The sequence below is a fragment of the Lepidochelys olivacea genome, assembly GCF_965140295.1.
Source record: "Lepidochelys olivacea isolate rLepOli2 genome assembly, chromosome: 10".
NCBI classification, from domain to species: Eukaryota; Metazoa; Chordata; order Testudines; family Cheloniidae; genus Lepidochelys; species Lepidochelys olivacea.
Genome location: NC_140420.1, coordinates 77251581 through 77269709, shown reverse-complemented (window position 1 = coordinate 77269709; position 18129 = coordinate 77251581). Strand labels below are relative to the sequence as shown.

Genomic DNA, 18129 nt, shown 5'->3' with positions numbered 1-18129 from the left:
CCCTCCCTGCGCGCAAACCACGTGTACCCCTCCTCCCCTTACAACCTAGCTATTTACTCCAGTGTTTGAAGCGGGGCGCCCAATGGGAGAGCAGGAGGTGTAGCTCTCGGAAGCCGAGCTCCAATCACCACCTGGGACGGCAAAGGGGAGGCGGGGCCGGACTTTCACCACGTTGGGTTTGTCCGCAGCGCTAATTAATTTTTCCAAAGGCTGGGAGGGCTTCACTCCAGCCCGGGAGCTTGCTGCCGCCGCCACCAGCCAGCCCTTCGCCGCCTCCTCTTCTGCACTGCACAGACCAGTCGCTGGGGCCCCTCTATTGCAATAAAATGTTTGACGGCTCCCTCCTGCCTCTCTTATTTCCTTTCCTGCTGCTCTGGGGACTGGACACCGCCACAGGTAGCGCTTTTCTCCCCCCCCCGGTCCCCCTTTTTCCTGAGCCCGGCATCCCCGTCTCCCCTGGGCTCTGACAGCCGCGGTGGCCCGGGACCGCTGCGGCGTTTGCCCCGGCCGGAGCGCCGGGGCTGCAGAGCTTGAGCGTTGCACGCAGGGCCGGCGGCGTGCGCCCCCCGGGGCTTGCCCCCCGAGAGCTGCTGCTGCCTGGCCGCGATCGCCGTTGGCCGGGGACGTCGCTCCAGGCTTCGGCAGCTGCTTTTCCTGGTCCGGCTGCGGGAAGGTTTCATGGGGAAAGCCGCCGCCTGTCCCTGGTTCTGGCTTTCAACTGGCTCCGCTTCCCCTTCTCCCCGCGGGCTTTTAGGGGGGCTGGTGAAATGCGATGCTTGCGGCTGCGTTAGAGAGACGGGGATTGCAATGGTACAAGGAGCGGGTTTAGCCTTCTTGCGTGGTTTCCCCCGCTCCTCCTTCCCGGCACGCTTGGGCCTTGGAGAGACCGAAACAAACCCCCCTTTCCTCCCCCCACCTCGGCCCCACGGGCTGCGGAGCCCTTCCAGGGCAGGAAGACGCGAGGCTGCAGCCCGGGGGCTGCGCGCTGGGACCCGGCTGCGCGGAGCAGGGCGCGGGGGGCTTGGCGCTTTAGGGGGGAGCCCAGCGGAGGGTCCCCGGCCCCCCTAGGGTCTCCCCTGGGGCGGAGGCGCTGACGTGGGCGCCCCCCGTGAGCGCCTGGTGCTCGTGGGTGGGCAGCAGGGCTGGGGGCGGGGACTGGCCCCCCGGGGCGCTCTGGCTGCGGCGCGGGGGGCGCAGGGCTCCCGAGGGGCGGGGTGACGAGCCGGGTCGCAGCGGGGATGGGGAGGGGCGTTTGCTGGGCGCCCCCCCCCCCGGGTATCCTGGCTGGGGTGTGGAGGGGAGGGGGCTTAGCCCCAGCCCCCGGGGCGCGAGTGACCCGGCCCCTCTGCTTCTCCCCCGCAGCCGGCGGCGCGGAGCTGGAAGTGGCCATCCCGCAGCGAGTGGCGCTGGAGAAGATCCACCTGCCGCAGCCGGCCGGGGCCGGGGCCGCCGGGGCCGGGAGCAGCCCCCGGCGCTCGCCGCCCGAGGAGGAGGCCGTGCTGCTCCGCCTGCCGGCCTCCGGCCGGGAGCTCTACGTGCACCTCCGGCGGGACCTGCACTTCCTGGCGCGGGGCTTCGCGGTGGAGGAGCCGGGAGAGGCCCGGGCCCGCCGCCGGCCCCCGGCCGAGCAGCTCTGCTTCTACACGGGACGCGTGCTGAACCGCAGCGACTCCTTCGCCGCCGTCAGCACCTGCGCCGGGCTGGTACTGCGCTTCCCGGGGGGCTGGCTCTAGGGACCCCCACCTGCACCCCGTCCGGCCTGGGGGATCCCTGTCGGGGGAGGGGCTGGCTCTAGGGACCCCCCCTGCACCCCGTCCGGCCTGGGGGATCCCTGTCGGGGGAGGGGCTGGCTCTAGGGACCCCCCCCTGCACCCCGTCCGGCCTGGGGGATCCCTGTCGGGGGAGGGGCTGGCTCTAGGGACCCCCCCTGCACCCCGTCCGGCCTGGGGGATCCCTGTCGGGGGAGGGGCTGGCTCTAGGGACCCCCCTGCACCCCGTCCGGCCTGGGGGATCCCTGTCGGGGGAGGGGCTGGCTCTAGGGACCCCTCTCCACGCCGTCTGGCCTGGGGGATCCCTGTCGGGGGAGGGGCTGGCTCTAGGGACCCCCCCTGCACCCCGTCCGGCCTGGGGGATCCCTGTCGGGGGAGGGGCTGGCTCTAGGGACCCCCCCTGCACCCCGTCCGGCCTGGGGGATCCCTGTCGGGGGAGGGGCTGGCTCTAGGGACCCCCCTGCACCCCGTCCGGCCTGGGGGATCCCTGTCGGGGGAGGGGCTGGCTCTGGGGATCCCTGTCGGGGGAGGGGCTGCTCTAGGGACCCCCCTGCACCCGGTCCGGCCTGGGGGATCCCTGTCGGGGAGGGGCTGGCTCTAGGGACCTCTCTCCACCCCATCCACCTTGGGGGATCCCTGTCAGGGGAGGGGGCTGGCTCTAAGGACCCCTCTCCACGCCGTCTGGCCTGGGGGATCCCTGTCGAGGGAGGGGCTGGCTCTAGGGACCCCTCTCCACGCCGTCTGGCCTGGGGGATCCCTGTCGAGGGAGGGGCTGGCTCTAGGGACCCCCTGCACCCCGTCCGGCCTGGGGGATCCCTGTCGAGGGAGGGGCTGGCTCTAGGGACCCCCTACACCCCGTCCGGCCTGGGGGATCCCTGTCGAGGGAGGGGCTGGCTCTAGGGACCCCCCTGCACCCCATCCGGCCTGGGGGATCCCTGTCGGGGGAGGGGCTGGCTCTAGGGACCCCCCTGCACCCCGTCTGGCCTGGGGGATCGCTGTCGGGGGAGGGGCTGGCTCTAGGGACCCCTCTGCACCCCGTCTGTCCTGGGGGATCCCTGTCGAGGGAGGGGCTGACTCTAGGGACCCCTCTGCACCCCGTCTGGCCTGGGGGATCCCTGTCGAGGGAGGGGCTGGCTCTAGGGACCCCTCTGCACCCCGTCTGTCCTGGGGGATCCCTGTCGAGGGAGGGGCTGACTCTAGGGACCCCCTGCACCCCGTCTGGCTCTGGGGATCCCTGTCGGGGGAGGGGCTGCTCTAGGGACCCCCCTGCACCCGGTCCGGCCTGGGGGATCCCTGTCGGGGAGGGGCTGGCTCTAGTGACCCCTCTCCACCCCATCCAGCTTGGGGGATCCCTGTCAGGGGAGGGGGCTGGCTCTAAGGACCCCTCTCCACGCCGTCTGGCCTGGGGGATCCCTGTCGGGGGAGGGGCTGGCTCTAGGGACCCCCCTGCACCCCGTCCGGCCTGGGGGTTCCCTGTCGGGGAGGGGCTGGCTCTAGGGACCCCCCTGCACCCCGTCCGGCCTGGGGGTTCCCTGTCGGGGAGGGGCTGGCTCTAGGGACCCCTCTCCACCCCGTCCAGCATGGGGGATCCCTGTCAGGGGAGGGGGCTGGTTCTAGGGACCCCTTTCCATCCTGTCCAGCCTGGGGATCCCTGTCAGGGGAGGGGGCTGGTTCTAGGGACCCCTCTCCACCCTGTACAGCCTGGGGATCCCTGTCAGGACGGGACTGGCTCTAGGGACCCCTCTCCACCCTGTCCAGCCTGGGGGATCCCTGTCGGGGGGCGGGGCGGCTGGCTCTAGGGATCCCTCTCCACACTGACCCGTCCCACTTAATTAATCCCTTTGTTTCAATGTCTTCATGCTGATGGAGGATTTCTGTCATCTGAGATGCGATGGGTGGCAACATCCCTGGGGCTGCTCTGCTCACTGCTCCCCCTCGCTCAGGTGCTCTGCTTGGATGGGAACACAGAGGTCAAAACCTGCCCTCAGGGAGGGAAGCAGCTCAGCAGCCAGATCTTGTCTTACTGACTTCCCAGCCGCCTTGTTCCAGTCAGGGTGGACTGAAAAGCCTCTGACGCTTCTACCCTTTAGGACATGTAGAAGTCATTTGTGACAGGCTGCGCTCTGCAGTAGTAGCCTTGATAAATCTCAGTACTGGACTGTCCTGTCCTGCCCATCTCAGCAGCTAGTTACTTCTCACCCAGCTGCTGACTGTCACCTGCCGTGTGGTATGTGATTGGCAGCTCATCTGGCCAGAACAAGGCTCAGTTGATTAATCTCTGTTCCTGCCACCTGACTTGCTGTGTGGTCTTGATCAAATTGCTGTATAAGAGCCAAGCATCATGAGCTGGAACTTGACTCTATTTATTTCATCATCTTGTGGTTGCACTTACCCCTTGCAATGTTTACTCAAAAGAGTACAACATGAGTCTGGATTCTTTATTAGGCTCCTTATCTCCTCCTATTTCCTCCCGATCAGCTCTTTCCCGACCAGTGCACATACATATCTGCTTTTCTGCCCTGGAACGGCAATTTAGAGATTCCCGATAGCTTTGTCAGCAACAGAATAGCCCGTGGAATAAACTGCTTAATGACATGAAGATGCTTTTTGCACATTGGGTGGCAGAATTTCTCCACCTAAGGATTAAGGGTTGTAGTTGGGTTTGTAATACAATGGGAGAGCATTGTGCTGCCGGTGAAACATGAGTTAGAAGCTGGTGCGGGGCCTCCTTTCAAAGAGAGGTGCATTGATAATCTTGGAGTGGGATGGCTGCTTGTGCTGTTTGACTAGACTGTGCAATCTGTGGAATACAGTTGGCATTGCAGCTTAGCCATTCCCTTGCCCTTCAAGCAGTAAAAGGAATTCTTGTTAAGGATGGCTCTCCCGTTTCTTGATCTTTTGCCTTGGTCATTAGAGGTTTGAGTACTCGGGTGTTTGGGTCATTTATTGTTTTTTCATTAGTATTGTTAACTTTGATTCCTGAAAAGAATAGGAACATTTACTGGGAGCCTTTGCTTATTGTTTCAAGTACGGATCTATTGGCAAACAGTTAATCTAAAGTGACTTGGAAGTAAGAATCTACTCTGCACGTGGATTAAGCAGGGTTTGATGCTTTCCTTTGGAACCATATGAGGGCGCTGTGCCTCAGGTAAAAGACAGCATCCAAGATATTGAATATTAGCATATTTATGATTGACACTGTAAACTGAGACGTATACCACCAAAAGCTTCTTGACGTTTAAAACTGATATCTCTGGTTTTAGCTTTTCACGGACAGCTCTGAACGTTTGCCACGAAGCACGCTTTGTTAATCCCATTTATGAAGTGCTGGGCTTTTAAAGATACCTATTCTAGCATAGCTAAAAGGTACGACAGGCAGAGAAGAGAACTTTTTTGAAAGGGGAGTGTAGTTGTAGGCACAGTATTAATTGCCTGAGATCTGGGAGTGAGTGAGGGGGAGAGAAGAAAATTGGCATTATTCCCAGTGGAAAAGTTGGGGCAGAGGTGGTGGGGGGTGGAACTAGACTAGTTAATCTTTGTTCTCTACTCTCCAAATGTGAGTCCTGATATTTCTAGAGCAGGTCTGAATTCTAAACAAGCGTCAGAATGATTCATTGGAGCTGCCTGACATTCGGTTCAGAAAACGAGTAGGTTCGATGGAGGACAGTGACATGGACACCAGCAGTCAAAACTGCTACTTGTTTACGTGGGTAAATTCAGGGGAGTTGCACATGCTTATGCCACCTGTGCGTTTGTTGCTGGGAATGGTGGAGGCAAATCTATTGCGAGACAAAGTACATCAGCATACTGGGATTACTCCTCCTCTGTTGGGTAGGGCCATGACGTTACTTTTCACCTAGTTAGCTTCGTAACAGCCCTGTGAAGTAAAGAGGCAGTAACCACGGAGCAGGACACTAAAGCTGTTGTTTATGTAGAAGTTGCACCAATTAAACTTAAACTGGTTTTAAAACTGATTCAGTTAAATTCATGCAAAGCCCTGTGGAGACATTTTTATTTTAGCTTGAGTGATTTTTTTCAGTTGGTTAATCAATTTAAGCTAACTTGATATAAACCAGGTTTGCATCCATTTAAGAGTACTCGCGTGTCTTTTGCATTGTTTAACTAAACCAAATTTTAAATTGTACCTCTAGTTAAACTGCTGTAGCCTTGTGTGTAGACAGTCCTTAAGGGCACTGAGAGGATGTGTGACTTGACTTGCTCAAGGTCATACAGGAAGTCCACGGTTATGCCATGTATAGAACCCAGGTGTTCTGATTCCCAGTCTTGGTCTTTAACCACAAGACCATCATGTGGTACGTCCCTTGGCCCACTCCGCTTCCTGCAGCCCCCATTGGTCTGGAGCAGCAAACCACAGCCAGTGGGAGCCGCGATCGGCTGAACCTGCGGATGCGGCAGGTAAACAAACTGGCCAGGCCCACCAGGGGCTTTCCCTGAGCAAGCAGTGTCCCAAGTTTGGGAAACACTGCAGTATGTTGTTAATTTCAAACTGCCACCTAGACCTTGTCTGCAATAGAAAACGAGGAACTCATATTTTCCAGCAGTGCAGCTCTATGGATAACAGAAGTGGTGGAGGTTATAATGTAGATGAAACAGACCTGCTGTGTGCAGGGTTAGATAACCTGGTGGTAAAACCCCTGGCAGCTGATGTACACTGTTGCTCCCAGGGTTGCTGGTGCTTATACTGCCATGGGAGATTTCCTGAACATTGCTAGTGTAGGCCCAGTTGATAGGGCTTGTAGATGCTCAAGACACCTTAAAAATAGCTTGAGCCTAGAATGGTTGTAACACGGTGTCATTGCCTAATGATGGTACCAGTTGTGTTGTAACCATGTCCAGTAACCGTGCTACAAATTACGTGTCAGGTGAGTGTAGCACGATTGGGGCAAGCGGAGTACTAATAAAAATACAATCCCTCTTGCGCTGGGAGGAGAACTGAGCAAGAGCTGGATTCTACGGTCACTTCTCGGAGGGCTGTTGCTAGCAGTTTCCCTACCTAAGTTTTTTTTGGTTTGTTTATTTAAACCCTGCTGGTGCTGACAGTGTTGTTAATCCTTACATGGGCTGTGGAACAGTTTCTGACTACAGGTTGTACCTGGGTTAGGGGAGGGTGCTAACCTGTGTTACAACCGAGTCCGGCTGTAAAGAATGGGTCACCTAAGTACTACCACTGTGGGGCTGCACACCTAATGGGTCACCTAATGGGGCTGCACACCGAAGAATGGGTCACCTAAGTACTACCTACTAATGGGTCACCTAAGTACCTACTGTGGGGCTGCACAGTAAAAAGCCCCATTTGGAGACTCTGCTTCCAACCTGGTAGCCCCTCTTCTCTTCCCATTCACACATTCTGACTTGCAGCGTACGCGGGACACACCTGTTGGTTTAGCCGTGTTCCTGAAATGTGCTACGCTCTTGGACTTTGCAGGGCTGTACTGCAGCTAGGGAGCATAGTTAAATACACCCTTTGGTCCCTAGTGCACTGCAGGATTTTAACTGTGTTGGGGAGACGGCAGCTTTTACGGCACAGACAGGCTAAGTTCTTGGCACTGTGGTCTAACCAGAGCTAGTGTGGTACTTAACATGGGGGTTTATTCCTCAATAAAAAGGGTTGACTCATTTGCACAGGCAAGACCATGTGTTATAACAACACGAGTGGGGGACTGTTGAGTTTTTAAACATGTGCTCGGTTGTAGGGTCCCACCTGGTAGCAGCCGGCGTCAGAGACAAGATAGTGGAATGGGGGACTGCTGGTCTCCTTTAGTGTGGAAATTGTAATGTTTGCTGCAGGCATCTGAGAACTCTATTTATGCATCGATACTATGTATAACATCACAGATCCAGTTAATCTGTTCTTATTCTGGACTGATCCCAACCCTCTAGCAGAATTTGGCAGAGCAGTGCTTGACAGCTGCCTTCCATTGTGTTTTTGTTACTCTCATGGTTGAAGCCATAGTATAGAATGGATAAAGCTTTTTAAATGCCAAGCTTTCCATATGTTAAGTGCCACACTGTCTTCCCTGAGTGCTAGCAGGCTTATCAGCTGTACAGACCCCCTTACCCCCACCCCCCAAGTAAAAGAAAACGTGAACCCTGTCTGCAGGTGACTTTCAGTCATTCATTTGCCTTGTGGCGTCCAGCATGGTGGTATGTCTCCATTTGGAATTGGGAGTTTTCAAAGATTGTATTTTAAGTATTAATTCCTTCGCTTCTCGTTCCTGCCAGAGTCTCTGTGAACTGCTAAAATGAGACACTATTCATTCCACATTTGATTAGTATGTTTGTACTTCAGTGACAACATGCAAAGTATGCAGGGCAATGGTGAAGGTGGTTTTGGTTATGCGCGGCTTGAATTTTTGACAGTGTTTAAGTGATTGCGCTTAGAGATGAACTGAGGATGTCATTTCTGTGTATTAGGTTTAGACTGACTTTCGGATCTCTCGTTTGACGTGGTGTCTGTTCTGGTTTAGAACCCAACCTGAAACCAGAAATCACTGGGGCAGGTTTGGATCCAGAGACTTGTCTGAATTACCCTTTGTGTGGCCCATTCTAAAATTTGGAGGCTGGGGGTTTGGATTCAGACTATCACTAGTTTAAATACACATATTCCTGAAGCTAAGATGTAAGTGAAAGATTCAGTGTTTCCCTCTACCAGCATCATTTATCTTAATTTCCACACCGTATTTCCAGCCCCTTTGAGTTCAAGCAAAACTTTGTGCAGCCTCTTTTGAGCGGAGTAGATCAGTGAAAGCAGATTACCTATAGTACAAAAGCTGGTCAAATAAAAACCATGAGGTCCCCATTGTACGATGAAGCAAAGTGATGGAGGTTACACTCAAAGGAATAAATTAAAAGCTGGGAAACCGTCAAGGTTTTCCAGCATTGTCCTCCATATTCAGCAGAGAGAAGAGGACTTCTTTTCTTTCCAGCTCCACACACAAAAGGGAAAGAACAGCAGAGCAACGAGGCCATTCCATCTAAGCTTTGGAGCATTTTGCATGGGCCATTCTTCTTTAGATGGATGTGGACAAGCTTTGGCAAGTTTGCACAAAAGGAGACGATAAAGTTTTCGGCTGGACACAGTTGAAAATGTGACCCAATCAGGTGAGCATTGTTCGGGAAATTTGAGTAGCGAGCTAAGGGGCCCTCCCCTTCGAGGGGCTAAACATGCTCCAGTACTGTTGAATTCAAGATGAAGTAGTCAAGCTATAGTAGATAAGTTGCGAGAAAGTCCGTGCTGTTAGAGAAATGGAAGGGAATTTTTCTTCCCCAGCTTGCGTGGGAGGCGCTGCACGGGTGGAAATAATAACACCAAATGCTGCTTGCTATAGCGTGATGGTCAGGACTTCTGAGCACCAGACAAAAGGAAGACACTGCACCCATAAGTTAGCTGCAGTAGGTAGGAATATCGACCATGTCTGTCGTTAGTCCTCCTCCCACCTCAATGACTTCCTCTTTATTGGCAGACAGGAAGTTGCAGGAGTAACTAAATGCCTTGGAAAGGCCATCAAGCCTGGGTGATGGTAGGGAGCGTTTGGTCTATTCAGCTGCTGGCTCTGGGGAGCCCAATCCAGAGGTTCGACACTAAAAGTATCCCAGCTGATCTCTTCTGGGGTGACAGTGTGATTGTAGGGGAAGGGGTGGTCTCTAGGAAAGATACAAAGAAGGCCCCAAACAGGTGGGTTGAGGCCTGGTTGTGCAATGTGGAGTGACTGGAGAACTCGTGAGATTAAAACATTTCAGAGTCACAGCTGAGCAATTGGAAAGGGAGTCTGTCAGACTGTTTAAAACTGTGTGCACGTGCCTATGTAATTAATCTCCAATGCCTACTGAGCACTTAGGGGCAAGGACGCCTCTGTTAAAGATTCAGCACCCCCGCCCCTTCAGTTGAGAAAGAGAGTTCCCACTACACATTTCTGAGACCCTCCTGCAAAAGGTTTGCAGGATTGGGCTCATCAAGTATAAAAATCACCCTCTGAGAAATCCTCCCACAAAACAAGATGTCAGGTGGAACATTCCTAATTTTTTTGAAGGAAAAGAAAGCAAACTTCCTTTGTTCAGGATGAATAATTAAAAAAAAAAAAAGACATAAGCACAATTTAAAAAATCCTCTGCAGGCCACTTTTAAATGTATATTTTGTTACCTTTCTATGGGTGGTGTTAAGGGATGCTCTGGTATTGAAAATGGTGGTACAAACAATGTGAATGCTGGATTGTATTAGCATGTGGTATGGACCAGAACCAAAAGCAGTGCACTTGTGGAAGTTTGGATTTCCATCTCTAATTAGCACCATTACGCTTTGGCTACTCTAGTATGTACTGAAAAATCATCCAACCTTTCCTTACCTCTGATACTGTTCCATCAGTAATAGCTAGGGTCCTAACAAATTCAGGGGCTGTTTTTTGGTCAATTTCATGGTCATAGGATTTTAAAAATTGTAAATTTCATACCGCTGGGCTGCTGCTGGCCGCTGGGCTGCTGCTGGCAGCCGCGCTGCCTTCAGAGCTGGGCAGCTGGAGAGCGGTGGCTGTTGGCCGGGAGCCCAGGTCTGAGGGCAGAGCTGCTGCCAGCTGCAGCGCAGAAGTGAGGAGTGCGTGGTACGGTGTGGCCACCCTTCCTTCTGTGCTGATGCCTGCAGAGCTGGGCCCTCCTTCAGCAGCCGCCGCTCTCTGGCCATCCGGCTCTGAAGGCAGCGCAGAAGTAAGGATGGCAATATCGCAGCCCCTCTAAAATAACCTTGTGGCCCCCCTGCAACTCTCTTTTGGGTCAGGACCCCCAATTTGAGAAATGCTGGTCTCCCCCGTGAAATCTGGTCTTCTGTGTGCTTTTACCCTATACTACACAGATTTCACGGTGGGAGACCAGATTTCAGAGTCCGTGATGTGTTTTTCATGACCGCGAATTCGGTAGGACCCTAGTAATAGCCAAAGATGGGAGCACGGCGGTAGCCAGGGCCTGGGGCAAGTCTGGACAACACAACGGTAGAAATGCTGGAGAATGGTCTTCTCTGAATGCCAGTGCTAGGTCAGCCCGAGCAGTTCCTTGTTGCTACCATCGGAGGCAGTGTAATGATGTGAGCTCTCCTCTAAAAGCATAGTGTAGATAAGGCTTAGGGCTTGTCTACACTTACAATGCTGCAGCGGCCTAGCTACGCTACCGTAGTGCTTCAGTGTAGCCGCTACCTATGCCGACGGGAGGGGTTCTCCCACTGGCGTAGTTAATAATCCACCTCCCCTAGAAGGGGTAGTTAGGTCAACGGATGAATTCTTCCAGCACCCCAGTGCTCTCTACACAGCAACTCAGGTCAGTTTAACTACACTGCTCAGGGGTGGATTTTTTACACCCCTGACTGCCGTAGTTAAACCGATCTACTTTTGTAGTGTGGACCAGGCCTTATGGCAAACAAGATACTGCGTAGACACCAGGAGGGTGATGAGCTACTGGTAGCAGAAGAGTAGATTAGTGTTAGCAGATGTTTTCTTGCATGAGTGATCGATGTGTATACAAGCCTCTGGGAAGCGGAGACTGTGTTTGAACTCCTCATTGATCACATAAAGAAATAAGGAAGGGGATGTTTTCTGCTGGTGAGACATCTTGAGTTGATCAGAGATTGAAAGTTGGATAGAAGGCAAAGGAGGGAACCATTTATTGTTCCTGGGGTGTGGTGTGGCTGGGGGAAGGGTAGACATCTTTTTATTTTGTTATTTGAATTGACTTGCAGTTCACTTGCATGCCTTGTGAGGGTGAAACTATTCCAGCCTTGCTACTAACTGCACTGAGTGGTTCTGTCAGTTGTAATGTCCTGTCACACTAATTGTAAAATCCAAGTTAGATTCATACCTCTGATGACAGTGAATTTCTAGAGCTTCTGTGGAGCAGCAAATAAGCCCCCACACTGAATTTTTCTCTTCGGATAACTCTCCTGTCTCAGGTTTTTGAAGGCAGTCGGCTGATGGCTTCTTGCCTTCCAGCATACCCAAGCTCTGCTGTTATTTGATGTAATGACGTTGCTTGTCATATGCTATTGCTTACATATTTTCTTTGAGAACAGCAGCATAAAGACCACGGGAAGTATCCAAGATTGTGATCTCTTCCCCCACCCCCCCAATGTAAATTGACAGATACGATACTTTATTTAATTGGAATGATTGAAGAGAATTCCACAGCCGGAGACTTGGGAAAACCAGCCTCAGCAGTGATGTTGCATTGTTAGTAACTCCAGAAACCAGCCCCCATTCCATGCCTGAGCTAGTTAGGGGTAGATTGTGCTAAGGGAAATTTAGTACAGCCTTGTTCTGATGCTGATGTCTCGTTTGAAGACTGGTGCAGTCAGTGGATTTGGAAGCATCAATCTGAACAACAGTATTTGTTGCAAAAAAACAAATTAATGAACTGAGTCAGTCAATAGTCAAGGCACTAGGTCATTATGTCCCTGAGTGAACCAGAAAGGCTTCAGCACTCCGTACCAGCAAATTTGGGGGAAATGGTAAATCTCTTTAGATGTATTTGATGGGCCCAATCCTGCAAACTTTCCATGCCTCAAACTCCAGTTAATAAGCTTGTAGGATTAGATCCTAGATTCCTTCTTAACTGGTGCCAGGGTAGAGACGTGTAGCTCTTTTCCTCCATAACTGAGAGGAAGGAGTTTTTGCAATTCCAAAGCAAATGTGAAACATAAGGACTTGCCAGTGGTTTAAATTATTTTTGCACTTGATGCCAGAAAGTTGGGCTAACGTTAGGTGGTGATGAAACTGACTTCTTCTTACATATTTTTGGCCCCAGAGAAAATGGCTGGCATAGTTTCAGGAGCTCTGGTGTGGTTTTTAGTACCACAGCACCAGATTTACAGCCCTTCTCCTATATAATTAAAACCTATATTTAAAAAAAAAAGGGGGGGTGGGGGTTGGGGCTGCCTCCCAGCAGGAAGGTTGGAATAAGGAAAGCATGTAGTGAAGAGCGTCCTAGGGGAAGCTAGAGTTATTGCTTTCTTCAAAATGACCCTGGCAAAGCCCACTTTGTTATTAAAGATAAGAAGCCTGACTCTTCCAAAACTCCAGTGTGGAGCAAGTTATGTGAAACTATTAGGTGTTCCGTGGGACCCACAAATCACCGTAATTCTTGCACATAAATAGCACCTTCCATTTGGGACTCTCTCTATTTGTAGTGTGCATAGATGAACTTCCCCTCGGAGCCCTCCTTTGAGGTAGGGAAGTCATTGCTATCCATGTGTAAGGATTGGGAAGGGCTGACCTGGGGCACCAAGGGGTTTTAAAGCCCAAGCTTTCGAAAGTGGCCTCTGATTTTTGGGAGGACTCCACGTTGGGTGCTCAGTTCTCTCCAATTCCTAGACGTTCTGTAGAAATGAGAGAGTTAGCAGCGTCTAGCGGAAAATCCTTCCATGGGAATCCGGGGGCCAGACTCTGTCAATGGGGTGGCCCAGGTGTAAGTGAGCACAGAATCTGGCGCTCTGTGTGGAAACTCAGAATGTACGGTATGTAAGTAATGTACATTTTAAATCATGTTAGTGCAGTCAGCGGTTGAATGTCCTGCAGGAGCACGTATGTGCAGATCCCTTCTTTGGATGCTTGTCTGACTGGCATAGAACACGTTGAAAAACCCATCTAGTCTCGCTTTCCCTATCCCGTGGCTGTTACATACGTGTGCCCTGCAGAGAGAGGTGAACGAACGCAGCCTGAGCCCTTTTAAAGTCAAGCTAACATGCACTACAGGCCAATCTAACATGTGCTGAATTTATAGGGGCCTTCCAGTTGACTCCAATAGAAGTTGGATCAGACCCTTAGTTGTGTAGCATACTTTCAAGGGATCATATACGGTAAAATGTCCTATTTTTAAAACTGTTTGTTTATTTTATAGTAATCAAAATAATTGATGAATCAGTGCAATGAAAAAAGTCGGTATGTATTATCAGAAAACCAGATTATCAGCACACCCCTTTTCTCCCCTGGGTTAGTAATCTCCAGCGGGGTGAGTAAAAATGGAGAGCGTTTTAAAAGATTTCAGCTAGGGTGAGATCCTCACCCTACTTGGTCCCCTCTGTGCCAGTTAAAGGGCTGGCATGGCTTAAAGGGGCTCCAGAAAGTACTGGATTTGGCTGGCAGAGGAGTCCCCTGATGCAGGAAGTGTGGAAGACAGACTTGGAGCAGTCCCTCGCAAGCCCAGCATAAGAGTCTGGGCTGGTGGCAGGGCTCCTGCAAAGACTTGGGGCTGTGCCGTGGCCCTGAGGGCAGCCTGGGGAGGCTGCTCTTATTCAGACAAGCCCCAGGGCTGTCTTTGTTACTCCAAGGGCAGCAGAGAAGCTCATAATTGGGAGGACACAAAAGTGGCTTAAAGCCACCCTAATCTCTCCTTCCCTAGGCTGTGAGTTCTGCGTCGTACCTCGCAGAACCACAGCAGGTAGAATCTCAGTGTCTTCTACTTCTGGTGTTTTTTGACTTGGTTGCAGTTTGTTCAGCTGGGGCAATGAGAGTAGCCGAGTAAAGCTCACTTCTGTTTACAGGCATTTTTCCTGGCCTGGCTCTTGTGAGCTAGCAAAGACCATTCACTAACCATCCATACTGGCGACTGGGTCAATCCCATTAAAAGAACTGGTTTCACTGAAATGATCAAAATAATTATTTTGATTGTTGTTCACAAAATGTAAACTTTGGGGCACAGCCTGCCTGAGAGTGCCGCACCCCTTTGGAATTGTGTGCTCTGGTGTGGGACCGGTGTGTAGCTTGATTCTGTTGGGCTGCACCAGTCCATTTCAGGTACAATTTTCAGAAGGACACAGAGCTGAGTATTATGGAAAGAGGACCTAAATATTGGGTTTCTTCAGCTTTCATGACAAGTAATGCCTGGCGCTTTTTCTCCATTGATCTCAAAGCACTTTACGAAGGAGTTCAGTATCATTAGCCCCATTTTAAGGATGAGAAAACTGAGCACAGAGAAGCGAGGTGAGTTTCCCAAGGTCATGCAGTAGGCCAGTAGCAGACCAGGGAATAGAAGCCAGGTCTTTTGAGTCCCCGTCCAGTGCTCTGTCCACTAGGGAACACTGCAAATAGGCAAGGCCATGTTCTGTGAAGAGGAATGTAGGAACTAACTTGTCTGCTGCAATGGATATCACCTTAACCTTGTGTTCTGGAAATGAAACAAAGAGGATCAAAGACATATAAAATGTTAGCATGTAGATAGTGATGATCAGATTTCATAAGTAGGGAAATCCACTCTAATGTCATGCATGAGAGATGCAGCTCTTTCCGTTTATAGGAGTGGGTGTGGGGGGGTTCATTCTGAGTAACAGTAAACGTACAAACTTAGTGTTTCAGATAAAGTCCAGCAAAGAAAAGCCAATGGGAGTTTATTACTGGCATCTTCAGGGTTGTTAAAAAAGAAGAGCCCCTGACCATCTGGATGTGTGTCTGACGCATATTCAGCTTTACCCAAATCGTAAGAGGCCTCATCCTTTCCATTATCATTCATCTCTTCCATTATCATCCACCAAATCTTTTCCCTTTCCCCAGCTCTGGCCTCCTGACTCATCCAACACTTGTGTCCTTTCCAGCGCACTTGGCTCTTTGGCTGATCCACTAGCCTGTACTTGGCGGCTTCCATTTCAACCGCCCCCCCCCTTACAGTTCTCTATCTTCTTAACCTCCAGTAGCGTCCCCCCCATTCCTCGCCCAGCTATTGCTGGTACTCCACGAAACACTAGACCAGTTTGCTAGGTGAGAATCTGGCCCTGTATTTATACTTTGGGGACTCAATTGGTTTTCTAGCTTTTCTGAACCAGTTTGTGCATCCCACCTCTTCTTGTCAGAGACTCCTCTAGCTCCATAATTTAATATGTCCTAATATTAAGAAGTTTTTTTCCTGGTGTTCATAAAGTGTTTTTATAAAATTTTAGGAAAATGCATATGTGTGCTCCCACAACTTCAAAAGGAACAGATTCTTCAGTCTGACCTTTGTGTTAGCTGCTAAATACTTTGAGGCAGGGACCATCTCTTTGTTATGTATGTACAGCACCTAGCACAATGGAGCTTCTAGGTGCTTCAGTAATACAAATAATTAATACTCTTACCTTCCACTTAAACACACAAACAATGGGTGGAATCTATGGGCTGCGTCATGCTGATGAGACTAGATGATTGTCTTGGTCCCTTCTGGCCTTAAAATGTATGTGTACTCACAAATGAGCTTGAAAATGCATTGCTGTGAAGCGATCTAGTGGGAATAAGAAAAACACTGAGCACAAAGAGATCTGGGAAATACAAATAGTTAACATGCCAAAGGAACTAATAATTTTTCCCCTGTGTGGACAGATTGGCTATATCCAGATTGGAACAGAACAGTTGCTAATCCAACCTGTCAATATCTCGGAGACCTCGTTCAGTGGAAGAGAGCATTTCATCAGGCACAAACGATCCTCAAAATCCAGCTATCCTGCTAAATCCCAGGTCCCTGACCAGCCCTGCAAAGTCATATCAGGTGAGTTTGAGAAAAGGCACAAGAGATCAACTGCGTGAATGCATTACGGTCATGACTGTTGTTCTGTCAAAGATCTGTGTTCACCGGTGCTCCAGCTCTGAATTTTAGGACAGTAAGAGGTAGTGATGAATGACATGGTGATGGATCATTCAGGTAGAGAGGGTTTAAAAGTCAATTATGCGAATACAAACATAAATAGACTCATATGCTGGGTATTGTTTAAATAGTTTGAAAAATAAATATGGTCTGAACCTTTGCTTAAATGGGTTTCTTCGAGTTACACTGTAATGAGAGGCTATGAAGAGTGATTATAACAGGCTAGAGAATTAGGACCCCTGGTTTCTATGCCTGTCTCCCAGCATTCTGACCTTGGACAAATCTCTTAACCTCACTGTGTCTGAGCCTCCTCCTCTCTAAGTTGGTTAGAATAATACTTGCCCATGTCGCGAATGTGGATGCTTGTGAAGTGCTGTGAGAACCTGATTGAAGGCACTGTACACTGTTCCACTTTTAATGGGCTGATCTTACAGCATTTTAAGTCAATGGGAGTTTTGTCAATTGATGTCAATGGGAACAGGATCAGGCCCTGCCTGAGAAAACACTCTCATTTACACACCTAGCTTTGTCATTTATTTATGAATGCTGAAGATTCAAAGGTGCCTCTTGCAGAGAGTGATCTCAGGGAATTGTTTGTAGGAGGGAAGAGGTGTGTATTCCATCCCGGATGGTACCGTTAGAGTTTGAAATGCATAATTGGACTATCTGGTAGGGGGCAGAGATGGGCAGAATTAATTTTTGGTAAAAATTGTACGAGATCTAAAAATATTCAGTTTGTCCTCCACACATTTCATCTGTCTGAATTCAGACTGTTGGAACAGCCAACCGTTAATATAAACAGTGATGCAAGTCATGCAGCCAGATGAGCAAACTTATTTCTCATTGAATTTGTAAATGCGTATGTGAATCTGAAATTGTCAAGGGTAGTGTGAACCCAGATTTCACACCTGAAATCTGGCTTGGGTTTGGTTCCTGCCACTTGATTTTTCAGCATGACATTCTCAGCAAATTTTGGCTTATCTATTTTGGGAGTAAAGATCTTTTAAAATGGCTGCTCACAAAAACTGGTTTCCTTTTGATCATTTAAGATAAATGAAATGTCCTATTCAGATGTCCCACTTTCCTGGAGATGAGCCTCAGGAAGCTTCCTGTCTCTCTCTAGCCCTGTGAACCCAGGCTGGAGCTCCAATGTGATGGACTCCTCCTTTGCAGCAGCCTCCTTAGCAAACAATTTTCAATGCCTCTGTATTTGTATCTTTGGAGTCAGTTTGGTGTGTGTGCATGTGTCTATCTTCTGTGGGGTTTATAGGCTTTAACTGGAGGATAGTGTCTGAACCAGAACCCCAATCCAACCCCCTGGGGATGATGGTTATTTGAAATCAGCCCTAGATCTGGCTCTTGTGAATAGAGCATATCTCTCTCTAAGGTGCTGAACCCGACTCCTAGTGCCTCTTAACTAGTTGGGGTTTGGATTCTGAACCCAAATTGTGTCCTCATTCCTATCTCTGGAATCCCCATATACATGGATGACTGAGGGAGGAGAGGGTCTGCTGAAATCACTGGGTGTTCGGGAAGTTCGGAATTGCCAGTCTTTGATGATAACAGAGTGGGATAATGTTAGAACTATTTTTTTTATTAAACGAAAAGGAGGACCGAAGAGGATGTAATTATATAAGCAACAAACCCCAGGTTCTCCACTGGGATAAGAGAGAGCAAGAATCTCATTTAATCAGTGGCACTTGTGTTCTTAGTTAACATTTCTCTGCCTATTGATATCCCCCCCCCCCCCGCTCTTTC

The 18129-nt window shown here is 50.5% G+C and overlaps 1 protein-coding gene across 2 annotated transcripts in view; it reads left to right on the top strand.

Annotated features, from left to right (window-relative positions):
- The first annotated feature begins 257 nt into the window (after nt 1-257).
- ADAMTS17 (ADAM metallopeptidase with thrombospondin type 1 motif 17) overlaps nt 258-18129 on the top strand; it is a 254629-nt gene continuing 236757 nt past the window's right edge. For both annotated transcript variants that reach the window (XM_084641878.1, XM_084641877.1), the window contains exons 1-3: nt 258-396; nt 1363-1703; nt 16110-16275. In XM_084641878.1, the coding sequence (XP_084498004.1) occupies nt 327-396; nt 1363-1703; nt 16110-16275 (577 nt within the window). In that variant the 5' untranslated portion in view covers nt 258-326. The remainder of the gene's footprint in view (nt 397-1362; nt 1704-16109; nt 16276-18129) is intronic.